The sequence below is a fragment of the Ranitomeya imitator genome, chromosome 7 (assembly GCF_032444005.1).
Source record: "Ranitomeya imitator isolate aRanImi1 chromosome 7, aRanImi1.pri, whole genome shotgun sequence".
Taxonomy (NCBI): Eukaryota; Metazoa; Chordata; class Amphibia; order Anura; family Dendrobatidae; genus Ranitomeya; species Ranitomeya imitator.
Genome location: NC_091288.1, coordinates 168,452,797 through 168,471,660, shown reverse-complemented (window position 1 = coordinate 168,471,660; position 18,864 = coordinate 168,452,797). Strand labels below are relative to the sequence as shown.

The window sequence follows — 18,864 nt, the reverse complement described above, 5'->3', positions numbered from 1 at the left end:
ACACAAAAGACAAAAAAAAAAGAATCTAAGTGCAGATGATTTACACGGGCAACCATGGACTCTTTATTCTTTTCTACCACACTTCTTACGAAAACATGTATGCGCAAATACAATAGTTCTTGATGAGAAGTCATTGCCCAGAGGATTCCAGTAGCTTTTAAAGATTTAGGGAAGACTAGTGAATTGTACGGAGATGATTCTGCATCAATTTATCGTTTGCTTAAGGTCCCTGACAATCTAATAATTTTGCAGCCGTAATTTGGCAGGAAAATTCACAGCCTAAAAATGCCATCAAAAATGTTCCTACGGATAGCTATAAAATCACTAGAGCAGATGTCACGCTATTGATTTTTAAGCAGCAAATCAAGTCATTGTCGTCTTGCAGAGTGCAGTGGGTAAACTACTAACACAAAGAACCCGACATAAAGAAAGTCATTCTGAAGTTAAGCAAAATAGAGAAAAAATACTGTCCGAAAGATCTTCATCACACCAACTCTATCACTGACAAGGTGGTAAGGATTAGATGAAATTACATAAAAACGCATTCACGTTGACTTTTTTTTGTTTATCTGTTTGCGTCATTGTGTGTAAAAATGTATATTACATCTTTAGGTCCTGCAGATAAAACCAAATCCAAAGCCATTTATTTATTTATTTAGTTTTTTATTTTTTTCACTAAAACTAGGAACAGAATAAGAAAAAAGAGGAAAAGCGTAATGAATTTGATAGTCATCTGTTGAATGGCCCACTGCTTGATGTTGATTAAAGGATTTCAAGCCAAATGTTCCTAATCTTACACATTTTCTACATTTTAGGGCATATCGATAAAAGATGTTTTTTATTACAATTTGTTTTGAGCTGTAGCTTGGTTTCCTTTTCGTCCATACCAACCACTGCTTTCATAACTGTTTCTTTTCATCATTTTCACAGATTTATGATAAATGTCACATGGGATGGCAGAGATTTGTCCTTTACGGAAGACGGTTACCAAGCAAATCCCAAACTGTTGGTTATACTACTGAATACGGAAAGAGAGTGGGAGAAGGTAAGTAATAAAGAAATAGACTAGTAAGAAATGGATTTGTCACCGGGTTTTTGCTGTGCCATCTGACTTATCACTTGTTAGGCTGATAGGATAATAAACTATATTATTTGCTGCTGATCTAGCAGTTCTCTTAATGTTGAGCTCTGTATATCCCCGCCCACACCACTGATTGGCAGCTTTCTGTGTAGACTGTGCATAGGCAGAAAGCTGCCAATCATTGGCTGGAGGCGTGACTCTACTACCTGGCAGCAGACAAAGTAGTCCTCTAGTGATAATCTCCTGCTGATAAAACAATGTGTTTTTATAAAGACTACACTAAACAGCTCAATAAGTGTTACATCTATGGAATCAGGGTCTCCAGCCCTACTTCATGCTGCTATCAAATTAAATACCAAAAGAATGTTGAACTCTAGGAAAATTGATGTTCAAAATTGTTAGAACTACAGTACACATTGCACGGATTAGGTATGTACTATAAAAGTGCATGCAAATGAGTAATAATGTTTGTAACACTGACAACATGTCAAAGCAAAGACTATTGCCCCCACCATGTGTGCAGCAGCATAGGGGCTCTGAAAGTAAGGGATCTGATGTCACGTAAGAAGGTATAAGGAAGTACCGTAATTTCAGCATCAAGATCTTTATTAAAAATACTATTTATTAGGTTAGTACAAAAATTAAATAAAACCCCTGTATAGGGATATCTAGCAAACGCGTTTCAGATAAGCGACCATAATCATAGCCATGATTTAAATCGCTCATCTGAAATGTGTTTGCTAGATATCCCTATACAGGGGTTATCATTTTTTTTCCACTTACCTAATAAATCGTGTTTTTACCTGAAGGTCCTGACGCTGGAATAAATTCCTTCTTCCGCCATTGCTTTTCCCGTGGCACTGCCTATCTCCGTACTTCTGATCTTCTTATGGTCGAGCTGACATTTTCCCCTTCTCTGGCCACATTAAGGAGGTGATCCCTAAGGCTACTTTCACACTAGCGTCGAAATTCGGCCCGTCGCATTGCGTCAGGCCGAGATTCTGACGCTAGCGTTGTTAGCGCCACACAACGGGTGCAGCGGATGCATTCTCTGGTGCATCCGCTGCCCCATTGTCAGGTGCGGGGAGGTGGGGGCGGAGTTCCAGCCGTGCATGCGCGGTCAGAAAAAGCGGTCCGTCTGGAGCAAAACAACGTTACATTTAAGGTTTTTTGCTCCCGGCGGTCCGCCACAACACGGCGCAACCGTCTCACGACGGTTGCGACGTGTGTCAACACGTCGCAATGCGTCGGTAATGTTACTCTATGGGGCAAAAACGCATCCTGCAAACAACTTTGCAGTATGCGTTTTTTCCCCTAAACGACGCATTGCGACGTATTAAAAAAAACGCCAGTGTGAAAGTAGCCTAATGAACATGTAGCCCATTTACTGTTCCAGCAAGGAGACTCTATACTGTAGTTTTCACTCTACTTCAGCCATGGTTACATTTTAGCTCTGGAGTCCGTGGATCGACCCAGTAGAAGTTCCGCTGCATTAGAAAGGTAACATTGAAAGGGATTATCTGGGACATGATGAAATAATAAAAAAAAACAATAGAGGTACTTGTTGTGTGAGAGGAAGATATATGCCATACTGTGTAAACCATAATTTGCTCACTATCGGCAGGTCAGTATTCCTCCCTGTCGGCCTTATCTCCGCGCTGTGCATAAACAGAGCAGGATTGCTGTTTGGACAGTATGACTGACAGGGTTGCTTTGCATACTATACATCCTGGCATCTGCGAGAAATCTATAATTTTTTCTATCACTGTGCAGTGTTTGTGAAAGAACTGCTCATCCTTTCAGCTAGAAAGCTCTACAAGTTGATTTATTATCTTCATTTACATTCATGTGCCATGCACAGCCGTATATGGGACCTATGTGATTTCTTTTCATCTGGAGCTTCAGGCTGAGCAAACAGTATTCATATCAAGCAGACACTACAACAGATCCTTCAGAATTTGGATAATACTCTGAGGTTAAGTTCCTACAATGAGTTTTTGGTGAGGTTTTGACATTGCTTATGTTCTCTGCGCAAAAAAGGAAATCGTCCTACTGGTCCAGCAAAGTGGATTAGATTTCTACAAATCTCATGCCCACTGTGTTTTATTTTTACTTTGTGTGAGTTTTATGTGCCGATTTTCCCCACAGAATTGCATTAGATGCACAAAATCTTTCGATACAAATCGGGACCGGAGCGTGCAGCTGCAAGTATTTCTATGCAGCTGAGCGCTCCGGTCTGAGTGCCGGCGGCAGCAGGCTCGGACTGGCCCACAGGTTAACAGGGGAATCCCCCGGTGGGCCCCTGTGCAGATCTGGGCCCCCAACCCCACTATATGGGCAGTACTTGGCATAATTCACATGATTTACTCTGTATAGAAAAAACAGCATATCATTATTTATTAACCAAACTACTTAGTTTACTATTATGTAGAGATATAGGTAAATTTGTGAAGGATGGTAGTACAATATTTGCATGCAGGAGAAAAGTGGGCCCTCAACGTCAATGTTACTGGTGGGCCCTTGGCACGCCAGTCCGACACTGGGCGGCAGTGCGGGTATTGACATGCGAGACTCGTGCGAGTTTCTCGCAAGTGTGCTCCCGGCCTTAGAGGCAGATGCCAGCTACAGCATATGATATAGTTGGCATAATCCCTGTGTCATGCGGGATCTGTTTCTGAGCCTGCTGAAAAAGTCCCTGACATGCTCCATGCTGCATATGTATATATATGTATATATATATATATATATATACTGTATGTATCATGACGAATGGTTGTGTTAAAGATAAATTATTAGATTTAAGTTGTGATACAATGATACATTAGTGTAAAATTTTATGTCATGAAGCTAAAATAAAATTATGGAGAATACATTGGTCAACCTCTCAATAAATTTATGGAATGCTGATTGAAATTTTTTTTAATGAAAAATATTGATCATTATTTGTCTAGCACTTTAGGTTGTTGCTTAAGAATTTAAAGGGGGTGATTTATTTGTTTTTTTTCCATATTTTTAAACTATAATCATCTTACTAGAGCTAATATTATTATTATTATTATTATTATTATTATTATTATTATTATTTATTGTTATAGCGCCATTTGTTCCATGGCGCTTTACATGTGAGGAGGGTATACATGTGAGGGGTATACATAATGAAAACAAGTACAATAATCTTAAACAATACAAGTCATAACTGGTACAGGAGGAATGAGGACCCTGCCCGCGAAGGCTCACAATCTACAAGACATATGTATCAATGCTGTAAAATTTTTAGACAGGGAAATCTACTAGAACTAAATTTTACAAAAATCCGCATTTCACAAAATGCAGATTTTTATCATTCTTTTCTGCATGGATGTCACGCTGGGAGAGGGAGGCGAAGCCCAAACAGTAAGGGTGAACTTGAGACCCCTTGGCAGATCTAACAACACTCTGTCTGCCCTAAACATCCCTAAATAGGTTATGCACCTATCACTAAGCAGGAACCTAATCCCTGCATGACCCTAGCAATAGGTCCTGGATAGGGAGAGGACTGGGTAAGTGCTTGTCAGCCGCCACTACAACTAAAAACAGAAAGGGTCGATGAATGAGGGGATACACTTCACTTAGCTTGAGAAGTCTACCGAGATATCACACCAGCAATCCTTCAAGAATACTCCAAGAAGACACTGGCCAACTGCTAGTACCTCCAACCAGACAGAGGGAAATTGAGCTAACACCAGCACCTTGCTGAAGAGACTGAAGATATTTAGACATTCAGCAAGGGTGTGCTGATAATCTACAGAAGGTGGAGGTAATTGTTGAGTCCTAGAGGGAGAAGGATATCACTTCATAACAGAGATGCAAAAATCAAGAATGTGCTTGTAGAGCTAATAACAATGACCTTCTATAGCTGGACCCAGGAAGACTGTCTATTACAGCTGACACACCCATGACAATGGATTTAGCAAAATGGCAGCCATTTTTCTAAACTATGGGGGGGAGGGGATCAAAGAGCCATCAAAGGGATTTCAATGCCAGTAGCGGCAATCAGATGATGGGACACGGACTGAACAGGTGACGGCGAAGAACAGAGGGTTCAGAGAGGTAAAAGATAAGGTTACTACAAGGGTTTTTTAGTTTTTACTTATTATTTTTATTATGTTCTGGGGAATGGAGGTCTCAGATCATGATTGGGGACATTCAATTTGTGGAGTATGAATGGCGCTAGTCAGGATCACCGCTGTTTAATTGTTTAAATTTGTGACTACTGTTATACAAGCAATTGCAGGAATCCAATGGTTAACATGGCAGCCGGGGGCCTGTTAAAGGCCCCTGTCACTGCCCTCTTGGACTTCCTCTCAAGCTCAGCAATAGACTTAGCTTCCACAATTAATACTATATACTACAATTCTGTGGAATTGCAGTATATCGTAAAAACAATTAAACAATCACAGGTTAAAATCACTTAGGTAGACAAAAAATGCAAATAATAAAAAATGTTTTAAAAATAGCAAAAAATATCAAAGTTCAAATCACCCATCTTTTCACAGTTTTAAAATTGGAAGATAGAAAAAAATATTATAAACTTATTTATTAAAAATCTGGTCTGTCAAAATACAAAATTATTTAAAACATAGATTGAATGCTCAAAATGGCAAAAAAAAACAGCCAGATTTGTTGTTTTTAGTGACCACATTTCTCCTCCTAAAATGCAATAAAAAGTGATTTATGTCTTATGTATCCCAAGATGATTTCATCGAAATCTACAGCTCACCACGCAAAAAACAAGCCCTGATAGAGCTCCATCGACAGAGAAATAAAAAAGCTTCAGATCTCAGAAAGCGGTGCCAAAAATAACATTTTTTGGACATTTCAAAATTTGTTTTCACTTCTAAAATATAAAAAAAAACGATGCAATGTTGGCATTGCCGTAATTGATTTTTTTTCTTCCATTTTTCAGTACATGATACTGAAAAATGAATATTGTCAATCAAAATTCTAACTTGTTCCACAAATATATCTCCTCATATATATTGACGGAAAAATATTAAAGTCATTGCTCCTGGTAGAAGGTGAGGAAAAAACTAAACCTCAAAAATGAAAAGTCAGATGGTCCTGAAGTGGTTAAATAGAATTACTTTATTTTTCTAATTAAAAAAAAATAACGTTTCAGACAACCCATATTCTACATAATGGTGACTACAAAGGTACTTGTATTCTCAGGTACCAGTGTCAGCCTCTTGGGACGTACAGTATGTTTTGCAGGTTTTATCCTTTCTCTAGAATAATTCTCACTGCAATTTGTTTTATCAGCATTTGACAAATGATTTCATTCATTTTTGGAATTAAGTACTTTTTTTTCCCACAAACACATTCTTTATCTTCTGCATTTCTTCCAAGGAGCTTCAATTATCTATTGAGTTCTAATCAGACTTAGCATAGACTATTCCAGAATGCAGAATATTCCATTAAATGGGTCCTAATTCTAATTTACTACTCAGTTTTTCCTTTTAAAATAACTTTTAATTGAGTAAAAAAGTCCTAGAGGTTTCTCTAAGCTAGTATCTTGTTTTTAGTCCAGACTTTGTAGCTTTGACCGACTTAATTCAATGATTCTCAGAAGCTTAGATGAGAATATGAGGCTAGGCTGTAAATTATTTAGCATTTGAGGCCTTGACATTAGCAAAACCTCTAACTAGTATCTAAGATCAGCTATTTCTACTAGAAAAGACAGCTGAAATTTGCTAAGTACAAAGTGTGTTAGGTTCTATTCACATGACCATTATTTTACATTAGTGCCATGTGCCTTCCATGTTAAACACTAATGGTGCCCAACTGACCTTGAAGCCTCCACAGATGTGAAGTGAGCCTAAAATAAATAAATCATGGATATACAGTATGTACTTGAAGTTGTTTGTGGAAAATAGATTAAATTAGCAGCCTTCAATACCATTGTTTCACTTTTTTTTAAACCCATATGGAAAAACAGGAATGTTCTCAATAGACTTTACTTCTGGTTATCCTTCTAGCGATGTTTGAAAGATGAGGTCTATACAACCTCATAATCTCATTTTTTCATTCTAAAAACAATATCAGCTGAGTATTCCCTCTTAAGCAGTGTCAGGTACAGTTGTGCTCAAAAGTTTACATACTCCGGCAGAATTTTTGCTTTCTTGGCCTTTTTTCAAAAAATTTGAATGATAACTGTTGTGAATTCTGTGGTCAAGCTCCCTCCTGTGGTCATGAGTGGTACTTCGGCTGGTTCTGTCTATGAGCTTCCTCTGGTGGATGTGAGTGGGGCTGCGGCTTCTGAGTTTCCTTCCTCAGGTGATGAGGTTAAGTCGTTAGGTGCTGCTCTATTTAACTCCACCTAGTTCTTTGTTCCTTGCCTCCAGTCAATGTTCCAGTATTGGTCTTGCTCTCTCCTGGATCGTCTTGTGGCCTCTGCCCTGCATAAGCTAAGTTCTGCTTGTGTTACTTTTGTTTGCTATTTTTTCTGTCCAGCTTGCTATATTGGTTTTTCTTGCTTGCTGGAAGCTCTGGGACGCAGAGGGAGCACCTCCGTGCAAACGCATTTGGTGCAAAAACGCGTTTAAACGCAGCGTTTTTTAAGCGCTTTGACGCGTTTAGATGCGTTTTCCCGCATTTTCATTTGGACCCGTAGAAGTGCAGCAGCACGAAACGGTCGTCGTCCGTTCATTCCACGTTCTCCCTTAAATTTACCGGCATGTATTCCTAATAAAGGCTCGCAATACACAGGACTGGTGAGTGCACTTTCATTTTTTCTGTCTATGGATTTCTGTTCTATGAATGTTGAGCTCTGTATAACTTGCCCACACCACTGATTGTCAGCTTTCTGTGTACACTGTGCATTGACAGAAAACTCTCAATAATTGTTGGGCAGCGGGGTTCGACTACATGGCAGCAGATACTAGGCAACTAGGCAATTGATTCCCTTTAAGCATCTATAAACAATGGTGCTTCAAACCGTGGAAGGGAAATCTGAATTAAAAAAATGATTTTTTTTTAGTAAATTTTCAATTAATGTGCAGGTCGTAGAACACATATATGAAATATAAAGTGAATGAATATTTGCTGCAACAATGGGCATGTGAATAAATGCTTGTATTACAACGAACGGAGGTTGTTGACAAATAATTAGTATGCAAATAGTTCAATTAGTCATTTCAGCGTTATTCTGCTGTTTTACCTTCCACCACAATTAAATTAATTTCTTGAATTATATTTTCATTTGTATCTAAATATGTTAAATATTCTCACATTTCTTCACTGCCTTTATGTTGATCACGTTTCCTGTTATTAATGAAAATTGGTGAAGTTCCAACTCTCAGCTCCGCTACTCATCAGATGTTTTCACCTCCACTGGATGTAAAGAATATATGAAGCAGAACAGCACAGCTCCACATTGTTTAGTGCAACAAGTTAGTTTGTGGATTTTCTTCCCTCCTAAATATTCCATGATCATCTACGAGAGATATTACGGAAAAGTGAAAAACACTTAGGAACCAGAGCAATTCAGCCACATACAGAGTGGGGTCGCCAAGGGCTCAGGCACATAGTATATAAAAGTCTCCAATACCCTACTGATTCATCAACTGCAGATTTACAAACATTCTTTAGCATCAGCATTAACACTGTGTGCCAAGAGCTTCATGGCAGGGGTTTCCATGATCGAGCAGCTGTTTCCATCACTAAGCATAATGCCAAGCATTAGATAATGTAGTGGAAAAACAAGGCACTACTAAACTCTGGAATAGTGGAAATGTATTCTGTAGAGTGATAAGTCACATCTCTCGATCTGGAAGTCTGATCAATGGACTTCGGTTTGTTTAATGCCAGGAGGACGTTACCTGCCTAACAACTGTAAAGTTTGATGGAGGAGGGATAATTCTATTATGTTCTTTTTCAAGGAATCTCCCAGACCCCTTAGTTTCTAATTGAGGAAAATCTTAATCCTTAATCATACCAAGCCATTTTGGACAATTGTAGCTTCCAGCTTTGTGGGAACTGTTTAGAGAATGCTCCTTTCTGTACTAGCATGACCCAAGTGCACAAAGCAAGGTCCATAAATACATAGTTGGGTGAGTTTGGTGTGGAAGAACTCGAGTTGCAGTGCACAACCCTAACCTAATTGCCATCGAACACCTATGAGACTAACCAAACTCAGAGATTTTGAGCCTGGTTCTCTTCAGTGTTTGATCTCACAAATGCTCTTCTGGATGAACAGTCAAACATTTCATCAGACACACTTCGAAATCTTCTTAAAAGCTTATGTTATGCCATTTATAAATGAGCTCGTTAGTAACATAGTTTGCAAGGAGTTCCAATACTTCCGCTAGTGGAAGCCCACATGCTACCTTTTAACATAATGACTACCAGAAGTTTATCTGGATAATAAATGAAAATTATTTTAAAAGTATAAAATTTACTTCTAACTGTGTATCAAGAACTATTAATTCTGAATTTTGTATGGTTGAGACTTTGCTAACCCCGTCACTATTATGTCCGTATTTCTTTTCCGCTATAACACCAATGTACATGATGGACATCAACAATTTATGACACATTCTGCTGACTATAATGAAGTTTATCAGGTTTCCGTCATGGTGAGCATCATTTTACCATGCAAAATATTGAAGCATGCAGTCGTTTATGGTGGAGTTTACGACTGAGGCTCCAACAATAGGAGCATAATTTTACACATTTAGCTGTTACTAAATTTATTTTATAATTTTCTGCTGAATTTTATGTAAAATTATGTTTTGGATAAAGATTTCAGAATTTTAAGTGGCAAAAAAAATAAGTTTGTGGTAAGCAATTCAGTACTTCCTTTGCATGACACTTCAGTATTTGCAGAACTGAACTTCCTTCTAGAGTTTTAAGTGGTTGTCTCTCTCGTCTCTGTCATAAACATTTCATTACCACAGAAGACTTAATGGTAAGAAGAAGTAGTAAATGTGTCAGCTCATACATGTCATATGGGAGATGCTAAGATGATTCGCTAACTGGAATTTCATAAGTCATGTCCGCTATTCCCACTGGGATATTTTCCCATCTCGCAGTACACTTATGTTTTTTTTTTTCTAAACACAAAAAATTCCCAGGTGGTCACACATTATTGAACTGCATAGAGTCAAGTGTATGATCTCGAAACAGTTTAGTGTCCTAAGGCTAACACTACTTTGAAATTGAAGAGTTGCGATAAAGAAAGAGAATTAAATATCAGAAGACTGACAGTTCTCTGTAGAAAAGCTGGAAAAAATTACCTGTTGCAGAAGTAAACTTAAATGACAGGTCATTCCTTAAACACAAAAATGCCCAGCTTGGTTTTAAAACTATCAGGGACATTTGTCCTGTTCCCACAAATGGATTGTTCTGTTTGTCCAAATTGCAAGTGATTTACCGCAATTAGGGTGTACAGTTTTATCTCAGGGATGACACCGGCAAAAGAGTTTTGCTCGTGCCATCAACAGCAAGAGTCGGCTGCTATACACAGCTGAGATGTTGCTTTATGTGCTGAGACTGGACCTAGCTCTGATTCCAGCACTTCAGCCCTATAGGTTAAGCTGTCAATAGTGGCATGTGAGGTGTTTGACAGAGATAAACGGCAGCCTTTGTCAGCCCATCGGCATCCCCGCGGAGCAATGACGGGGTGCCAATTTATTCCTATGGTAACCGGAGGCCTAACAATGCCCTTTGAATCTGCCATATCTCTCATTCTGAATAAGCAAGCAAATTGCCTCTTCAGAGAAAAAGTGGACTTGAACTCTATAGCGCAGCCTGTTGGAAGTAGCGATCCTGCAAGTCACAATCAACCCTTTAACGAGTCTTGCAATATGACTTAGGATAAAAGCCAAATCAGTATCTCAATTTGCAGACATGGTATTTTGGGCTGTTGGCCCTCATCAGTGCACAGCATGAGAATTGATTTGGCTACGTGAGAGGCTCTGGACTGAGGTCTAAGGGGTAAGGTTTCTCCTTGTGGAGAGTGACATACCAGCTCTGGCTTGTCAAGGTAAGGCGGCATATTCACCATGCAATGCTCCTCTGGGAAATGTAATATGCAAATTGCCTCTTCAGAGAAAAAGAGAACATGAACTCTATAGCGCCACCTGTTGGAAGTAACGATCCTAAAAATCACAAAAAACCCTTTAACGAGTCTTGTAATATGACTTAGGATAAAAGCCAAATCAGTATCTCAATTCACAGACAAGGTGTTTCAGGCTGTTGGCCCTCGTCAGTGCGAAGCATGAGAACTGATTTGGCAAGGTGAGAGGCTCTGGACTGAGGGCTAAGGGGTAAGGTTTCCCCTTGTGGAGAGTGACATACCAGCTCTGGCTTGTCAAGGTAAGAAGGCTTATTCACCGTACAATGCTCTTCTGGGAAATTTAGTATGCAAGTTGCCTCTTAAGAGAAAAAGAGGACTTGAACTTTATAGCGCCATCTGTTGGAAGTAGTGATTCTACAAGTCACAATCAACCCTTTAACGAGTCTTGTAATATGACTTAGAATAAAAGCCAAATCAGTATCTCAATTTGAGATACTGATTTGGCTTTTATCCTAAGTCATATTAAAAGAATATTTCAAAAATATTACATTTCCCAGAGGAGCATTGCATGGCGAATAAGCCTCCATTAGTGTTGAGCGATACCGTCCGATACTTGAAAGTATCGGTATCGGATAGTATCGGCCGATACCCGAAAAATATTGAATATCGCCGATACCGATATCCGATACCAATACAAGACAATGGGACATCAAGTATCAGAATGTTTCCTGATGGTTCCCAGGGTCTGAAGGAGAGGAAACTCTCCTTCAGACCCTGGGATCCATAGTGAGGTGTAAAATAAAGAATTAAAATAAAAAATATTGATATATTCACCTCTCCGGCGGCCCCTGGACATCACGCTGGTAACCGGCCGGCTTCTTTGTTTAAAATGAGCGCCTTTAGGACCTGCGAATGACGTCGCGGCTTCTGATTGGTCGCGTTCCGCTCATGTGACCGCCACGCGACCAATCAGAAGCCACGACGTCATTCGCAGGTCCTCAATTCCTAGAATTAGGAGTTTAGTGAATGAGAATGACGTCGCGGCTTCTGATTGGTCGCGTGGCGGTCACATGGGCGGCAGGCGACCAATCAGAAGCCGCGACGTCATTCTCAGGTCCTAAAGGCGCTCATTTTAAACAAAGAAGCCAGCCGGTTTCCAGAGTGATGTCCAGGGGCCGCCGGAGAGGTGAATATATCAATATTTTTTATTTTAATTCTTTATTTTACACATCCCTATGGATCCGATACCGATACCATAAAAGTATCGGATCTCGGTATCGGAATTCCGATACCGCAAGTATCGGCCGATACCCGATACTTGCGGTATCGGAATGCTCAACACTAGCCTCCATACCTTGACAAGCCAGAGCTGGTATGTCACTCTCCAAAAGGAGAAACCTTACCCCTTAGACTTCTGAATAGGCAGTGACTGTAAAGGGAGAAGCACACAATAGGGTAAAACCCTGATGTAGTAGACAGTAAAAACAATAGATAGGAGGAAGAAAAGAAAAAGAGAAATAGCGGTAAAGATTGTAAGATAGCAGAAGCTGTGAATTCACATAAAATAGTTACATACTCTCTCTCTGTTTCCTTATATGTCCTATCAACTCTTTATGGTAGTATTTCTTTTACTTTGCACACATTTTTTTTTCGTTCTCTTTCCTTCTGTCTTACAGCCTTCCCTTTGACTTTTAACTCCAAACCCTCAGAGTGGGTTTTTTCTTCTTCCTCCTCTGTCTCCTCCTCTTGAATTTGAAACCCATCCCAAAACTCAGTGGGTGATACGCTAAGTTTTTGTGGCCCATTTGGTCTATAAATATCTCCATGTACCAGAGTGTATTTACCCTATTGTTTTTTTTCTTTTACACTTGATAAAGATGTCAGTACATCTTTCCAGCAGCGCAGCGTAAACATGTTTTTTTCAGTTTCAGTCATACTTCTCATTCTATCAGATCCTGCCTCAAACAGGTCCTGACAGATAAACTGACAGTCAAACACTGACAAGTTAGTTAATGCATTGTACAACATAAGTTGTACAATGTATTATAAATGTGCGTCATAATATCAGCATTATTCTTCCCCTGCTCCAGTGCCCGATCTCTCTTGTTGCTCCTATTGATTGTTTACATGCTACAACAGAGACAACATGACTATCGCACACATAACCACTGCAGCTAATAACTGGACTCAGCACCTATGCTAATAAACTATGCTCATGTCATATAGCATGATTAGCTGCGGTCACCACATGTGCTGTAGTAGTGTCATAACTGCTGCAGCATGTAAATAATCAGCTATGATCAACCCCGAAGTTGAGGGAGATGGGAGAAACAATGGGTAATCAACATATAAACAAACATCAATTCTTCAATTATCCTGTGCCTTTGTTTCCCAAAGACAGTAGAACAATAACCTGCAAGGACTGATTCAATAGGTAAACAGCAGCCATTCAAAAAAATAATAAACATCAATTCAATCTGCAAAAAGAATCAAGGTTCACACTCATATGAACAATAGCTCATGTCCCTTGACCTCAGTGAGATCACCTCTAGCACACTGACAAAAAGTCTCATGGTGCAGCACTGAGCTCGGTGAGTCATCGAAGTTCAGGGGCCCAGCTGGGAACGCAGCCTCAGTGACCTGTGATAACCTTTATGACATTACTGCTAGTCACTGAGGTTGAGCTCTCAACAGTTCATTCTTAAGTGGGTTTTCAGCCTGGACGCTTGCAACTTGGCACTGACCAGGTTAAAAACTATTTTTTTTTCCCAGACATAGATTACGACATGGGACAGAATGACAGACAGGTGAGGGGTATGGTTGTTTTTGTTTTTTGTTTTTTTACAGGACACTACGGCTTCAATTGAATGGGCGTTAGGTACGTCATCATGCTCTCTGACCTGAACATTACAGTCAGAGGATGCGGAAGACAGAGCCCGGCGGTGGAACAGGAACAGGTGAATATCGCATGGCTCACCTTCCCCCAGTCCTACTCAACCTCCTGGCATGGTCTCTGCTTTTCAGAAGATCTTTGGCACCAGCAGCTTGTTCCTGTGTGCAGCGGTCATATGGTACCGCTCATTAAAGTAATGAATATGTGCTCCATGTCTATGGTACCACATGACCTCAAAGCGCAGGAAGAGCTGCAGATGCCAGAAACCATCGGAGAAGCAGAGACCGCGCCAGGAGAGTGAGGGTGAACAGGGAAGTTTAGAGACTGCATCGTGAGCAGTTGAGTATGATGTGACAGCCACCACTCCTACCAACCCCCTAGGACAATGACTCGAGTATAAGCCAAAATCTCAGCTTATACAGTATATATATGTTACGTGTCAAATTCCCACTACTGAACAGGGGGAATCTCGAACCATGTCCACTGCGGTCTCCCATTCTTCTCCAGCCACAGTGGAACCTGCCTTTGTAGCCAGCAGTGATCAGCAGCAAGCAGGCGTTTCAGGGACTAAGTCCTGCTTTTCCCACTCTGAGCATGCCCACTGGACGACCTCCCATTGGAGGTCGGGGGTCACATGCTCAGGTCCTGCTGCGGCTCCTATTGAACCATCAGGAAGGTCCCGCAGCACTGCTACTATGAAAGGTTCGCATGGCTGCTTGGCCACGCGCTAGTGTAAACTTGTGTGCGTGGATGTACTGTATGCCTGTCGATGGATGAAAGCTCCAAATCATTCCCATCCCTAGAGTTGTTGCCTGCTCTCGAATAGTGGAGCTACCTAGCTTCTGACAGTGCTATCCTGCACATTAGCACAAGATACTGAATCTAGTTAACAGCGACCGCCAGAGCGGCGTTGTACGCATATAGTGCGCTTTCCTGGCCCTAGTTAGGATGGTTAGTGGCTTCCACCAGAGTGGCGCTGCACGCACTCTTGTGCTGTAAATATTTAGTATAGTTGATTCCCTGGCACCACAGTAGCGGTGTCAAACAAGGTTTGCTTCCTTAATACCGTGTGAAGCTAAAGTGTACTCACATAATACCGCCCTATAGTCCGACATTACCAAGCAGCAGGTGTCTTAGCAGCACGGTGAACCCCAGACTGCAAACGCACCTTATATCATCTCTAATTATTATTTGGTGCATTCCGCCAGTCCTAACATATATATATATATATGTATATATATATATATGTATATATATATATATAATTATATATATAATTTTATTTAACCACTTTAAGATTTGGACGTTTTTCATTTTTTTTCCTTTTCGATTTTCCTCATTGCCTTCCAGGCGCCAAACTTTTTCTTTCACTTTTCTATCAACACAATCTTTTTTTGCAAGATGAGCTGTAGTTTTGATGCCACGGTACCATGTATTGTACTGAAAAATAGGATAAAAAAATGACAAGTGTGGTAGCAAAAAAAATGCAATTTATCCATTATTTTTGTATTTTACATTTTAATGCTCATTTTGTAGTATCAATGACCTTATATCTTCATTTTATGGCTCAGAACAGTTATGGTGAAGCCAATTATGTATTTCTTTTTTGTTTTACTAAAAAAAATATACCAAAAAAAATGTGTATTCAGTCGCCATAATCCGAGAGCAATAACTTTATAATTTTTTTTATTTTTCATTCTGTATTATCATGTGACTAGTTTTTTGCAATGTGAGCTATAGTTTTTATTGACACTATTTTGGGTTCCACTCAACTCTCTGATCTTTTTAATTCCTTTTTTTTTAATGGTGATGTGACAAACGAAGAGCTATTCTGCCAATTCACTTTTTTTTAGTTTCGGCAACCATTATGTGATCAAAATCTTGATATTCTATTAGTTTAAACAATAAAGTATTATTTTAATATTTACGTTTCAGGAAAAGTAGAGTGTCCCAATCACTGCCCACTGACTGCACATGTGACTTGGAGTTTACTGTATAGTGGTACTCTGATTCTCACACTCACTTGTCCACTCTACTAACCCGATAGGCTAATAAACACGCACTATACAGCCAGTTTGCACATCACACTTGCCGTTTTGCAGGTCTGCAAGACATCTGCTATGGTTGACACTAGTGATGAGCGAGTGTACTCATTGCTGGGGTTTTCCCGAGCACGCTCGGGTGGTCTCCGAATATTTGTGAGTGCTCGGAGGTTTTGTTTTTGTTGACACAGCTGCATGACTTACGGCTGCTAGCCAGCCTGAGTACATGTGGGGGTTGCCTGGTTAGTAGGGAATTCCCACATGTATTCAAGCTGTCTAGCTGCCGCAAATCATGCAGCTTAGGTGAGAGGAGGATGGCTAATTGTGTGCATAGAAACCAAGCTGCAAAGATATAATTCTAGTTGATGTGTCATATTTCCCACAGGAAACTCCTCGTAGAATAATATGATCGCCATCATTCTGCACATACTTTCATCACCCTACACCAACCAAACTTAATTATCATATATCCATTTTTCTTCTTTCCAAAGTGCGAAAATCATCATGCATGAGCTCACACAGCGAATATCTCCCCTGATCACAGAAATAATGTATCGATGGATGGTGTTGATATTAGAATATTATCAATATGTCAGGGAAATATGGCATTTCCATTTCTGCTATGTAATGTCTCTGGCTGAGTAGAGACATCCCATCTGCCTTAGAGTCAATTATCTTCATCTTTGATGTTGCACCTAGTTTCTAATGAGGAAGTTCACTGTAAAAGTTTGTTCTTTCATTAACTGTCAGCCACTCGCTAATTAATTTATCCATACACATAAATGCTGCCAGGTGTCCGGTGATGTTATTTTTCCTTTTTGGCATTCATTATATGTGATAAAGATTTTGATATTCTATTAGTTCAGACAATATAATAAATATTATGCTAATTTGTAAGTGTTGGGAAAAGGGCACCATTTTAACTTTTATATTTTTTTAATTTTCTTTAATAACTTTCAATGCCTTTTACATTTTTCTTAAGTTCTTTTCGACAACACAAGTTGAATTTACAGTCGTTTCATTACATATTAATAGATTGCAATACCATAGTACTGAAGTCTATCGTATAGTTAGTGGTCTCTTACTGTACATACGGTATTTAGATATATTAACATGGCAGACACAAGGGCCTTCAATAGGCCTCTAACTGTCATTACAACCCTTTGGTAACGATGATTGAATCATGAGGAGCAAATGGGTATTGAAAGGAACTCATTCCCATTCCTAACCTCAAAAATGTTGTTGCCACCATTAACTGTGGCACCAAAGAGGTTAAACTTTTGTCATCAGAGATACCTCTCTTCACTCAAGTTACTCTTGATTGCTTTCTATAAAAAAGCAGACAAAACCACGCTGTATGGAGAAGGTTCAGCTGTCATTTGAAAGCAACTTATTTAACCCCTTTACAACCAGTGAGGGACATACGTAATGAGAGGGTGTCAGTCTCCCCATCATGACGTGCCATGTTCATCATGGGAAGCCGAAAAGGAGGGATAGAACAGAGACATAGGTTACATGAATGGATTGTAAAAGTATCATGGCAAAGGAAGTGTTATAAAATAAAATTACCTTTATTAACAAATAAGTAAGTGGTAACTGATGGCACTAAGGCGCTCACAAGACATAACATAAATTCATAACAAGTATAAAATAAATATAATCCGGTATAAAGTGGTCACAGCCGTCAGGTTTAATAAAGTGCAATGTGCCAGCATTAGTGTTGAGCGATACCTTCCGATATTCAGAAATATCGGTATCAATGGGACACAAGTATCGGAATGAAAATAAGCCCTTTCTTTCCTTGTACATCCTTTTCCGGAGGGGTGAAGAGTGTGGGCAGTGTGTGGGCGGAGACTGTGTGTCTGTGTGGGAATGTGGGGGGACTGTGCGGGCCTCTCGGAGGTCTGTGTGGCCTGCCGGGGATCTGTGCAGCCTGCCAGGAGTCTGTGCAGGCCTCTCGGGGTTCTGTGTGGCCTGTCGGGGGTCTGTGCGGCCTGCCAGGGGTCTGTACGGGACCGTCGGGAATGTGTGCGGCCTGCCAGGGGTCTGTGCGGTTTACCGGGGGTCTGTGCGCGCCTCTCGGGGGTCTGTGTGGCCTGCCGGGGGTCTGTGTGGCCTGTCGGGGGTCTGCATGGGCCTCTCGGGGGTCTGTGCAGCCTGACTGGGGTCTGTGCGGCCTGCCGGGGGTCTGTACAGGCCTGTCGGAGGTCTGTGCGGCCTCCCTGCTGTATGTATGTATGCATGTAGTATGTATGTAATATGTTGTATGTATGAAGTATGTTGTATGTGTGTAGTATGTATGTAGTATGTATGTATGTAGTATGTATGTAGTATGTATGGCTAATGTGACAATCACTGCCATTATAGCAGGCATAGCCCAATGGGACTTGTAGTCCAATCGGACGATGCCTGCACACAAAAACAAAGACCCCCAGCAGGCCACACAGACCCCCGGCAGGCCGCACAGACCCCCAGCAGGCCACACAGGCCCCCGAGAGGCACGTACAGACCCCCGGCAGGCCGCACAGACCCCCGGCAGGCCATACAGACCCCCAGGAGGCCGCACAGACCCCCGAGAGGCCCGTACAGACCCCCGGCAGGCCGCACAGACCCCGGAGAGGCCGGAACAGACTCCCGGCAGGCCACACAGACCCCTGGCAGGCCGCACAGACCCCCGAGAGGCCCGTACAGACCCCCAGCAGGCCGCACAGACACCCGGCAGGCCGCACAGACCCCCGGCAGGCCCGTACAGACCCCCGGCAGCCTGCACAGACCGCTGGCAGGCCCGCACAGA

At 40.9% G+C, this 18,864-nt stretch overlaps 1 protein-coding gene across 1 annotated transcript in view; it reads left to right on the top strand.

Annotated features, from left to right (window-relative positions):
- Positions 1–18,864, top strand: part of GRIN2A (glutamate ionotropic receptor NMDA type subunit 2A) — a 781,341-nt gene that overhangs the window by 578,522 nt on the left and 183,955 nt on the right. Inside the window, exon 5 of the mRNA XM_069734026.1 lies at positions 931–1,045. Coding sequence (XP_069590127.1) covers positions 931–1,045 — 115 coding nt within the window. The remainder of the gene's footprint in view (positions 1–930; positions 1,046–18,864) is intronic.